This window comes from Styela clava, chromosome 8 (assembly GCF_964204865.1).
Source record: "Styela clava chromosome 8, kaStyClav1.hap1.2, whole genome shotgun sequence".
Lineage (NCBI taxonomy): Eukaryota > Metazoa > Chordata > Ascidiacea > Stolidobranchia > Styelidae > Styela > Styela clava.
This window is the reverse complement of record NC_135257.1, coordinates 2285323-2298069: the sequence shown is the minus strand read 5'-3', so window position 1 is coordinate 2298069 and position 12747 is coordinate 2285323. Positions and strand designations below refer to the sequence as shown.

Here is a 12747-nt window from a genome sequence, read left to right as displayed (position 1 = left end):
GAGCCGTTGTGATTAAAATCAATGTTCAGATGAAGTTATTCATAAAAGGGGTAAGTGAAACTTCAATACCAGGGCATGTTTTTTCAAAGAGACTCGCACTTGTTTCACGTATTGCCAACCGCCATCAGTTTTGTTTGATATAATATCCCAAAATGAGAAGCATCACTGTCATCAGTCAGTAATAAATAACAGTTGAGTCTAGAAATTGATGATGGCGAACTATTTGCTCGCAGGTTTGTTATTTTGATCTCCAAATTGAAAATTTAAGGAGAAAATATAAGTCATCATCATTGAACAAAAAGTCGAGAATTTTCACAACTTATAATTTTGTTTACGCAGTCTGTAATCAGAGGCAATATGATAATTCTCAGGATAGTCTATTTCACGATTGTTACCAGAAATTTTGTATGCTGTTCAAGTAACTGTTACGACGGCGGAACAAGTGTAGCAAAACAATGTCTTACGCCTTACGTATCCGCTGCCTACGACAAGAAGGTAGTGGCGACAAACACTTGCGGAGGCATGCGAAAAGAGCAATATTGTCAAATAGCCACTTCGTTTGGTGCTACCAAAACCTGCTGCCAGGCATGTGATAATGATGACAGGAAAAGTTTGCAACACAGCACGCAGTTTTTGACGGATGCTCACGATAACTTTAGGCCAACATGGTGGCAATCACAAAGTATTTTCGAGCAAGACATGGGACCACAAACTGCAGTTAACCTCACGCTTGATTTACGTGAGTTCACTCATGTTTATTGCCTTTATTCATGATTGTCTTTCTTGATAGAGTTTGAGTAATCTGCTAATAGAAAACAGAAATGTTAATTTCATCTTTAATCAAAGAAAATCTGAAATACACGATAGTTAATGGAAGCTATTGTTTGTTCGAACGCCTTTGAAAAAATTTGCCTACAATAATGGGCAGTTTTTCCACTTCCAATGAAAACAATATAATACTGTATATGACTTTCAAACTATTTTTTCAAATCATTTCTGATGTTATTCTTGTGTAACTTATTAAATTATGATAATTTTAGTATTTACCCTTTACAAAATTTCTCGTACTTTATTATTGCGTCAATTAAAAGATAATTTTTTTTTTATATTTAGGCAAAACCTACGAGATAGTTACTGTTAGACTCAAATTTAAATCACCAAGACCAGAAAGCTTTGCTTTGTATAAGAAGGCATGCACCGCATGCGAATGGGAACCGTATCAGTATTATTCGTCCTTCTGCCGTGGTACATACGGAATTGAAACTAAGGTGCAATAATTTGTTTAGAGATTCAAACAGAAGTTAAAACATCATATGAAGGGCCTTCACCCATTTTACCATATATACCGAGGAAATAACCCTACTTGTCTTCGTCAGCAGATTTCAACTTTGCAGATTTATAAAGATGCAGAGGATTCGACATAAAATAACTGAATTGCTCGAAGCGTCATTTTGTACTTTGATTATGTAAATTATTTTGTTAGTTCATAAAATCAATTCAATGTATTTTTTGAATAAACAGACGTTTTTATCAGACAATGAGGTCGGTTGTTCTGAGAGTGAAAGCGACATATCACCACTGACTGGTGGAACTGTTTCATTTAGTCCCTTACGGGGTCGACTTGGAAGCTGGACATTATATCAGCGAAAGGAACTCCAGGTGCAAATATAAAAATACTTGGATTTAATAATAGTAGAATTTTCTGACCTTTCCGTATTTTAGCAATATCCTAGACTAGATGCATATAGGCGACCAGCGATTCTCGCACAAACAAAATTAAAGTAGCCCAATGATATATATATATATCTGTTATAGGATTGGATAACGGCTTCTGCAATACGTATTTCATTAAACAACATGAATACATTCGGAGATGAAGTATTTGGCGAAGAAGAGGCTTTGAAGTCGTATTACTACGCTATATCCGATATCTCTATTGGAGGAAGGTAACTTTGATAATTTTCTACGTGATTGATTATTTGACTATCTCTTGGGAAGGATAGGAATGCCTAACGGAGTCTTTATAGTTATTTTATTTTTTGAATTCCTTGTGTATATGTAAATTGGATATTGTGCATACAACATGCTTACAAATCGTTTCATAAAAACACATTTCATCTGTAATTACAGAGTTCGTGTAGGTTTATTCAATCATCGTGTGTAGTTTCAGTATAGTGTCGAATCGTGTTCACAAACGCAATTTCATATCAGTCATCGCGTTGAAATGAGCTTAATAACACCCCTAGAATTAACCATCCCTCGGACAAGTTCGCTATTTTTTCAAGCCTAATTAGGAATAAATGCTACATAAAAATATATGATCAAAATTTGTTATATCGAATTTCGTTTTAACAGTTGTAAATGCAACGGGCATGCATCGGAATGTCGAGAAAACGACGAGGGAAGTTTCATTTGTATTTGTGAGCACAATACTCAGGGAGATGATTGTGAAACGTGCGCCGATTTTTACAATGATGCACCCTGGCAAAGGGCATCTGATTTCAACGCAAACGAATGCCAAAGTACGACTTTATTAATATTTCAGCCAGAAATTTGATAAAGTTTAGGTTGGAAAATATCGCAAAATTTTTTATTCGTTATGTATAGCCTCAAGATTCGAATTTACTTTTTGCTTCATCACCAGAAAATATAACATATCAAATTAATCTATCAGCAAATTTAAAATATATATATATACCATCATTGTTTTTACAAAAAACTTTTAGAATGCGATTGCAATGGCTTCTCAAAAAAATGTTTATTTGACTCTGAGCTGTATGAGAACACTGGCCATGGAGGACGGTGCGTTCAATGCGAGGGAAATACTACTGGTCCACATTGCGAAGTATGTCTACCAAATCACTACAGGAAGTCGCCGATAGAGGAATGTCTGGAGTGCGGCTGTCATGCCGTGGGCAAGTATTTTTTTTTTTATTCAAAAAAAAACGATCATTTTTAACTTTGGCTCATTTTTCGGCAAGCAATAATTTGAATGTTTCGTTACCAGTAATTAGACAAAATAAAAATATAAAAAAAATGAAGTCATTCGTACTTGTGCGTACAGGATCACATGGCGAACATTGCAATGAGAGCGGAATATGTTCCTGCAAATACGGAGTGAGAGGAGATAAATGTGACCAATGTCGTCCTGGCTATTTTGGAATGTCAGAATTTGGATGCAGGTGTGCTTTGAAAATTTATATATATATACCAGCATTTCTCTAAAACCGAGGCTCAAGATATCAAATTCCTATAGTTCGGAGTGAATGCGCGTGGCCTTGTTTTAGGAATATTTTCCAAGTCTCAATGCATCAACCGCTATGCGATATCCGTGTCTCGAGTCCACTAATATTCGTTTTACCTAAACGATCCGTGGCCAAAATAGGTTGAGAAACACTGTTCTATACAGTTGCTTACTTGGCAGAGACTAATATCTGAGCGTACATTGTTGGTAAGACTGCATGAAAGTAGAATTGATTGCTAAGTATCTCAGTCATGAGTAGGCCTATTGTGTGAATGTACTGCGTCTTGCTTCTTTCTGTTTTCAGTGAAGCACAAACAAACTTTTACCTGCATAGGCATAAATATATTGCCATTGCTCGCAATGCTAAACCACTTCTATGAAATTCAGTGATCGTGATGTACAATATGAATCATTAGCATACTTCGTAACTATACACCTGTCAGCCGATACGACTATTTACAGTTTATATGATTAGGCCAAAACACTCGCTATTTTACCTGTAACTAAGAAAAGAAATGATCAGATAAAAGATATTGGAATATTGACACTGGAAATAAGGCGAATGGTACAAAACATCCGAATAAAAATATCGCGGCTTTTAGATCTTCAGTTACCATTCCCTGACTGGTTAAGAAAATAGCTGACCAGATAAACGTTGCGATGTACGATTCAGATTAGCGGGTTTTCAGACATATTGTTGGGATTCCAATATATTAGTTTTTAATGATAATTATTTCAGCCGATATCTTTGTAAATTATTTCTTCTAATTTCCTTTCAGAGCAATCAAACAATCCATCCTAACAAATGTAATACCATAGGAAAAGTGCAATTGTTACACGGTCTACTTCAATCATTCAGAGCTAGTCACAATCAATTTTCAATATTGCTCGACTTCATATCACAATGTTCAAGAAATATCAATAATTCGGGGTCGTTTTTTATTACCAAACTTTGGCATTTTTCAAGTCTGTACGGCTTGCGGTCGCACATACATTTATTACTTATCGATCTTGATCGGTAAGTATGTTGATAGGTATTTGTCTGTTTGTCTGTTAGATGCACGCGGTATCTCACGAAAGCGAGGTTGAATCTGCTCCAAATTTTGCATCTGCATTCATCATATCTCGGACCAGAAGCCTATCGATTTTGGATGAATTATGTCGTATAATTAGCGAGTTAATGATGAATTAGTGATGGAACACGCGGTGTCACTATAACTTTGTCTGTAACTGATGAATAATCAATTTTAATTTGCAGTACTTGTAGAGTAGTAGAGGGCGCTCTGGGATCTACTATTTCAACGAAACTCCTGCTGTCATATTTTATTTAATAAGAAACGCATCCTGAACACAATTCAAAGTACATTCACATTGCTCGAATGCGACCAGGTTCATACAGCACCACTGTCTTGTATGTCTTATTCGCAGAAAAATCAACTTGGAATCAAAACGACGCTGAACCTCGTCTAGTCGGGCAAATAAACCGTATATAACAATAACCTCCGCTCTCTATGATTTCGAAACCTTCTACCTATCCCAGTGGCGTAGCCAGAATATTTTGCGCCCGTACCAAACTATAAAATTGGCGCCCCGACCTCCACGTTCAATCATATTTTCTATAACATTAAATTGTATATGTAATAAACAATTCAAATTTTAATGGAACAGTTTATTTAAAGAAGAAGCAAAGCTATACAAAATATAGCATATGTTCATAATGTCCTACTCAGTTACTGTCAAAGATGATTTACATAGTCTACAATAAATTTATTTTTTTCTTATTTTACTGTCGCGAACTGATTAATCACGTCATCAAAATCTGTTTTTCCCAATGTTTCTCTTTCAACACTTAGAATTGCAAGATCACTGACAAGATCCTGTCCCATTGATGCACGCGAATACAACAAAATAGGTTTTAATTTGCTGAAGGCCGTTCACAGCTTGCAATTGAAACTGTTATTGTTAACAAAATTTGTAGAGAAATTTGCAGATTCCGGAAAACGTCGTCTCCAAAAGACACAATAAAACCAAGAAAATTTAAAGGAATTTTTGTTGACCTTTAGTTCTGTTACTGAGCAGCATTCTGCAATCTCTAATTTCGGTGAAAAGTTCGTGGCCATTGATGTCCGTGTCGTATAAATTTGCAAAATCTGTGCAATCTTCACAAATTGCATCCTCATCTGTGTCGGATAGAAGAGTCTTAACGTCAAGCAGAAATCAAAATTTGTTTTAAGTCTTTTGGTCGTGAAAAACGTGTTGACATCTCCTGCTTAAGCCGATCAAATACATTTTTCATAACGCGCACAATTTCTTCTTCTGGTGAAAGTCTTGGATCTTTTTTCAGTTGTCCAGGCATTCCCTTACGTTGCCTAATTCGTCTATCTACCTGAACCCCCTGAATCCTGTAAGTGCTTCTGTACACGATCAATTTTTCCAGGTATTCCAGAGTTGTAATAAAACTATGAAATTAAATTTCAATATGCAGGCCTGTAACTGCTTTGCACCACTTCTAGCTTCAGGTGTCATAGTTGAGTCCACTGATGATTTTTCTAGGAATTGTACCAGTTCATCCAGTCTTTCAAAAATAGCTTTTACAGTTCTTATCGTGCACTCCAGCGTGTTGGCAGACTCTCGTTTTACTGTTATAGGAAGAACTCTTCCCAACGAATTGTTGAATGAGAGAAAAACGAATATATATTTTCAAGAATCTCAAAAAATGTGACGACAACTGGATCTTGCTTAGTTGAGTGTAATCCTGCTTAATTTAAGCTGTGGTTGTCACAACTGACAAACAGTGCTCTGTTATTTCTGTCACATATTCGTTGTTGAAGGCCAGAAATATGCTCTGCTATCACAGCAGCATTGTCATAACATTGTGCTCGACAGTCAGCTAAAGATATGACGTCAGATTTTAGTCTCTCGACGATGACTTTCTCTAGGCTTGCTGCATCTTTTGAATGTATCTCGATATAACCTAAGATGATTCTTTGATAGTTAGTTGTTTGGTTTGAAAATTAACATCCACAAATCTTATGATCTGAGACAGCTGTTTCCGATGTCCTAAATCAGGAGTTGGGTCAAGTAAGATGCCGTAGTATTTCCTTTTCCTTATATCCCGCAGCAATTTGCTCTTTACAGTTGATGCAAGTATGTGGGTAAATTCATTCTGAATTTCGAGTGACAAACAGGAAACTGATCCCGGATTCTGTTCAGCATGTTGGACGTGTTTTGCCAGTACTGGACCAAATTGAGCAATGAGTTTGATCAGCGCGAGAAAGTTTCCAACATTTTTATCATTTCTGGAATTCAAGTTTAACGATACAGAACCACGTAATTAACCCCGTGCATTTTGTTACCTAACGTAACCAAATCAATTTTTGCTTTGTTTCCCGGCCAGTTTTTTTGGCCATGTAATTACGATGGAAATCAGACCGTGCGCGAGCAATGTGCCTGATGACGTCGGCAGTCGACGTAAGTGGTCTGACCAAGTGTGCAGTTGGCCATGTACTAAGACTAGATATCTGCCGCCGGTGCAATCTTGCTTGTGGCCGTTTTGTTATCCTTGTTGTGAAACTTTCGCAAGCCCCATTTTGGCGCCCGGGGACATATGTGGGCAAAAAAAAACTTTCTATAATAAAATTTAATTATTTTCAACATATAACACCACTACTAAATTGAAACAAAGTTTCAACCACAAAATATTGGATTTTTTTCAATGATTGTTGCTTAGTAATATTTTTTTGATTTTCTTTCAAATCAGGAAATTCCTTTTGCAGCAAACTTTTTTTTGATATAAAGACACTATTTTTCTGTTTCAATGTCAATAAGACCCTGAAAAATGAAAATAAATGAATTTTCTGGAATATGGTTAATATTACCAATAAATAAAGTGATTGCTTCAAATGCATACATAAATACCCTTTCTGATGTAGATATACTTTGCAATTTTGAAGAAGTTCAGATAAGACGAATTTACCCAGACTATGGATATGCAAAAAATCCAGTGTAATGAAATTGCATAAAGTATACCAAAAAAAGAGTATTTTGCTATTTCAGGTATCTCTCTTTTTCATAAAGTATTTGTAAGTACACTATTCATCAATATTAAAATCCAAGAAAATACACATTTTTAATAAAACATTCAATTTCTAGTTTGAAAATTAATCAATCTTCAACCGCTTGATTATTACAGAACCACCTGGCACGAACATTTAAACAAAACAAAAAACGGACAAACCTTCAATTGCACAAAGACTTGAATATTTGTATTTCGAATATTGTTTGATACAGAACCAGGAAGTTTCTCAGCCTCGTTATCAAATATCTTGATAACACATGATTTCGTGAGGCTTTTATAACTTCCACGTTGCTCGAAAAAGCATGATCATCTTCATTTCTACGAAAAATCATAAAATTAAATCTTAATTAATAATTAAAAACAAAATCAAATGAAATATATACATTATGTATTTACTGGCAAGATATTTAAATATTAGATAGGGCACTGGGCACGCGGTATGTTTGCCTTATGTTTCTTATCAACTGAATCGCATCTCTAACCTTTTCAATCTCATTTTCTAATTGAATATTTCTGAAGTCATGCTAAAATACAAATGAAGAAATATACTGAATATTTTAACTTAAATTGTAATAATCAGATTTGAGTATATTTTATCCCCAACTTTCATAGTATTTATCTACCAAGTTGAATGAAAAAGGTAGAGACGGCAGACTAATATTAGATAACTCAAATGTCAGATAAATTTCCTGTGAATGTTCCGAACATACCGATTCTACCGTAGGATGTTCCTCAATCATAATACTTCAATAATTTTTATTTTTGTTTGGAAGTCTGTGTAATGTATGGCATAAAAGGAGATAGGAGACGAAGAAATGATTCAAATACAAATTCAAATGTTTTTTCATTTGCAACACTTTCCGCAGAGGATGAATCATTGCTGAAAACCGACTTACAACTTTCCTAAAAGACATAGAAAAAAGATTAGGTAATGAGAGTTACAATTTGCAGGTCTGATATCTTTATCGTGATTAAATCTGCGTTTGCAACTAGAATCCAAATTCCGAGTCGTTTGAAAAAAAATAAATAATTCATTTTCATATGCCGCTTAATTTAATTGTCAGTTGAGAATGCTTATTCAACTTAATGATTTTTTAGTTTCAATCATCACTATAGTACAAGTCTTAAATTTCAAATGCATACTCCAAAGAATTCAAATTTTTGGTTCCAACGAGATTGAATCAATAAACGACGACTCCATCTACCACATCAAGAGAAATTGAACTATTATCCTTTAAAAGACCATCAGTTAAGAGCAAATGATTGAGAACATTACTTACCAAATAAAATCAGCCATGTCAACAAAAAAGAATTTATGAATGATAGATGAAGCAGATGAAAGATTTATCGAATCCAATCATGTATTAGTTATCCGTGTTGCAGCACTGAACTTTCTACGAATCCAGCGGTCAACTGGTCGGACGTGATTATTCTGTTGAGGATTTTGTTGTTTTTAATTAAACATGCAATCAAGAGTACGAATTTTACAAAAAATACAGTCTGCAAAATATATTTTTCACCTAAAATTACGGGCATGTAAATATTCCCTAAAATTTATCCGATTAATTAATTTGTGAATTGGTTGTGGTTGGTTTGCCCAAAGTCACAAAAAACTAGCCCAAATTTAGAAGAGAAAAACTTGACAATGGAACATTGACACACAAACATACTAGATAGGATTGATGTCAAAGTTTTTTCAGTAAATGAGCCACACATATTTCCATCATTATAAAAATATGTAGGTCATTGTTATCAACAATCCCCCAATAATTGATGGAAAGCTTGCTGTTGCAAGTCATCTGCTAGTCTTACAATACTGGATTATTATTGTGTAGGTTTGCGCTTTACACATGCAGTACTTGTATCAAGACTGAGGCAATTTGATGAAATTCACATGCGAAAATGAGAGAACGGTTCTACTGTACCATTATGTCATAAACATAGTAACAGCACTGCTTCTAGTAATTCCATGCCGGCATATGTGACTGTGGAATTTCACATATTGGTATATGGAATTTTGGCCCGCCTTATTACAGATTTTCCATCTCCTAAATATTAGTATGATTTTTTACAATAATTTGTGACTTGGGAAAATACCAAAAGGAGAACTTTGTTATACGCAGATCAGCGCTCCATCATCTCTGTACTATATATGATGATTTTTGTGATAGAGCTTGCTAAACAAGAAGATACTAGTCCCAAATTTATACTAGCAGCATGGTGTAATGAGACAGCAAACATTTTTATTGCATGTGAATTACAATAAATGGGAAATTCTTGGAGACGAAAAAAGAATTCAATTAACATAATCGTTCAACCGACTACGACTGCCAAAAATTATTTTCCTAAATATTAAAGACCCGTATCTTTTTTGGCTATAACCGTTATTATCAAACGTTTAATATATTGTACTACGTTTACTTTTGTAATTCAGAAATTCCAAATGTGCATAATAGACGCTGCGCTGACGAGCGATAATTGGTCGACGCTGTATTTCAAATAATTAAACAATGTCGTTTGAGCTAAAGTAAGACGACATTCGCATATTATGCTTTGTCTCATGTCTGGTATGAAATCTGGCGCGTGTTAATGTGCAGCAGTGCACAAGTTGCTATTCCTCAAGTATTATCTACTCCCACCTGCCCGATATGACACTTGATAGAAATAACATGAAATATTTTATTCCCCACTTGTATCAGTCTAAGAAAATTAAATGAAAATGTTACATATTTCTGTGGAAGAAGAAACGTATATGTTATAACACATTATGTTTCCTCTCATTTCATTTACCGCCACTCGAGCGGAGGCATAACAAATGTGAATGAAATAGATTAAAAATATATTTTAGAATAACATGAGTATCAAATAACACGGCCGGCCAATGAACTTATTCAGTAATAGTTCTCTTAACACTATCCGTGTCTCTTCAATCATACGCGAAATATTTCACTCTGAACGAAGTATAAATTATATTTCAATCAAAATTAAATCATTTTTAGAAGTCGTTAGCTGATTCTTTATCCAATCATACCAAGGTGTATCATACCTTAGTCGCAGCGCTGGTGTGCTGTTGCAAATTTTTATCAAAATTGTCGCAAATTTTCGGATATACGATCAACTTGAATTCGCATATAAAAGAAACTTAGGTCATTCAGTGGAATACTGAACCTTCAGTTTGAGGAAAATTACCCCCACACAGCATGTCGAGTGATGCGTAAAAAAGTGTGTTGCGCCGAACTTGAAATAAACGGCGTCCGTTCAGTAAAAGTTAATAACGAAAAATTCATTTTCCTTTTCGTCCCGTTATTTGGTATTATCTGAAGCGCCGCATGAACGCATTTGGGAGATTTAACGTCGCCGATAACAATGATGAACAAGCGTTCAATGTTTGATTTGCTTCGGTAAATTGCTTTCTTTTTCCGAATCGCGTAAATCTGATTCGAATCGCTTCCAAAAAGATGCTATACGAATAGATTAGATTCGCAAATCCAAAACTGGCTCCCTACTGGAGGTTGTCAATGGTGATATAGAGAAAACAAATTAGGAAAGTTGAGAAATTCTAAGAGTAGTTCAAAATACGCATGAATATGAAATAACGAAACAGCAGGATTTAAGTCCGCATGGATTTGATATTTAGAAAAAAAAAGACGTAAAAAAAAGAATATCATATATATCTGATTGCTTTGATGTCGTCTAACATTTATTTCGTGCCATGTGAAGAATTTTTTCTGCGCGTTCAAAGTTTAACTTTCAGTTATACTCACGCACAGAGTGTAATTAATGAATAATAATGATTTTTCATACTGCAGTTTTTCAAATGTGTGTTTACTCATGCGATTTTCTTGAAATTTTGGTGAGATTTGAATGAGGTCAATCTGGATTTTGAATACAAGTTACCAACAGAGTCAAGTTTTGCTTCATGTATTGACAATCTCAAAAAAATAAGTAAGAAAATATCGGAAATATGACTAACCTAAATGCCTATATGAAGTCAGCGGTGGGGAACCGACTTTATCTCATAAGACGCTGTAGTATGATGCCAATACTAGTTCAAGAAGACACAATAAACAATTGCAATTTGATAAGATTGCAAATATTAATTGATATTTGACCTTATTACTGATTTGAACATTGGCCAAAGAACGGTAAACGTTGGAATTTTTTCATTCAATCAAAGTTCTAGAAACAACCTTGGTCATCTAAAGAGCGCCCTGTTAAAGATGTAGGACGTGGCTGTGAATATTTTACAGTTCCAAATTCAGCAAGTCAAACTTCCAAACCTCTAAAAATTTAAGTTGTAGTTTTGGTTTAATAAACTAGATCAGGGGTTCTCAAACTTTTGGTGTTGCGGAGCCCCTGAAACGGTTGACTTTTATTCGCGGAGCCCTAAAAGAAATGTTAAAATTGTAGCTTTCCGATAAATATTCCTGAGTAAGTTAAAAGTACTTAACTTAATTTAAATGCTAAACCATTTTTTTAAAGGGGTTAATGCAAGTCATGAATTAATCAAAATTTCAAAGCTAAATTATATATACTCTTACTAAAGCTGTTAATTTGACCTTTGACAAACATATTAATAAACTAGGGGTCGAATCTTTTCCCTTTTGACATTTTCGGAAGACTTAAAAGGCCGCTAATAACGTGCGCGATTGCATTTTGTTACAATCACCTATAGTTTTCGTCAGCATGGCATGTTTTTAAACATCTTTACGTCGGCGTTTATTCTCCCTAAATCAAAAATTTTCTTCGACATATACATATATTGTTCCACAATGACGACGATAAATGTTTTTTTGTTCTCGTGGGGAATTATGAGTTCAAGGTTAAAGTTCAAAAATAATAATTAATAATAAAGGGGTAAATCCCCAACTCAAATTTCTTGATTGAAAAACGGCATTCTAAAATATTAAAACTTAAAATAAAAGATCACACTATAAGTTTGGTTTTAGCAGACTCACGTCAGATTAAAAACGCTTTTATAGGCATTGTAAATCACAAAATTTGGTGTAATGTTGGGTTTTCTTTGGTTAATCATCGTATAGTAACTGCGAAATCGAAACACAGTCAATTGTGTGCGCGATTTACCTTTTTTCTATTCTGAAACTACCGACGGAGCCGCATGCATTAAAATAAATTTCAATCGTATATTGCCCAGATCTTGTGATTTTTTAAACGGCGATATCTTGCTTAATTAATAATAATCTCGAGTGCAAAATAACAAATCAAGTTTGACAAATTCCAAGATCGCAAAAATACGACTCCAATTTATTTATAGTTGGCAGTTTATCACGTATTTTATGTAATTTTAGAATAGTATTCTTTCACTTTAGTAATCCTAATAGTAATCTCGAAGAAAACTTGAGTAACTATGAGTACAATTGAATTATTACGACAAGACACTTTAAATGCTCGCATCGGCCATACA

The 12747-nt window shown here is 34.5% G+C and overlaps 1 protein-coding gene across 1 annotated transcript; it reads left to right on the top strand.

Moving 5' to 3' along the window:
- Nucleotides 1-343: 343 nt before the first annotated feature.
- On the top strand, nt 344-5579 carry LOC120346582 (laminin subunit gamma-1-like). The gene is made up of 8 exons (XM_078115499.1): nt 344-739; nt 1114-1268; nt 1522-1659; nt 1816-1946; nt 2356-2522; nt 2727-2915; nt 3065-3182; nt 4024-5579. The coding sequence occupies exons 1-8, from the start codon at nt 358-360 to the stop codon at nt 4061-4063; spliced, it is 1320 nt and encodes a 439-aa protein (XP_077971625.1). The 5' UTR covers nt 344-357; the 3' UTR covers nt 4064-5579.
- Nucleotides 5580-12747: the final 7168 nt, after the last annotated feature.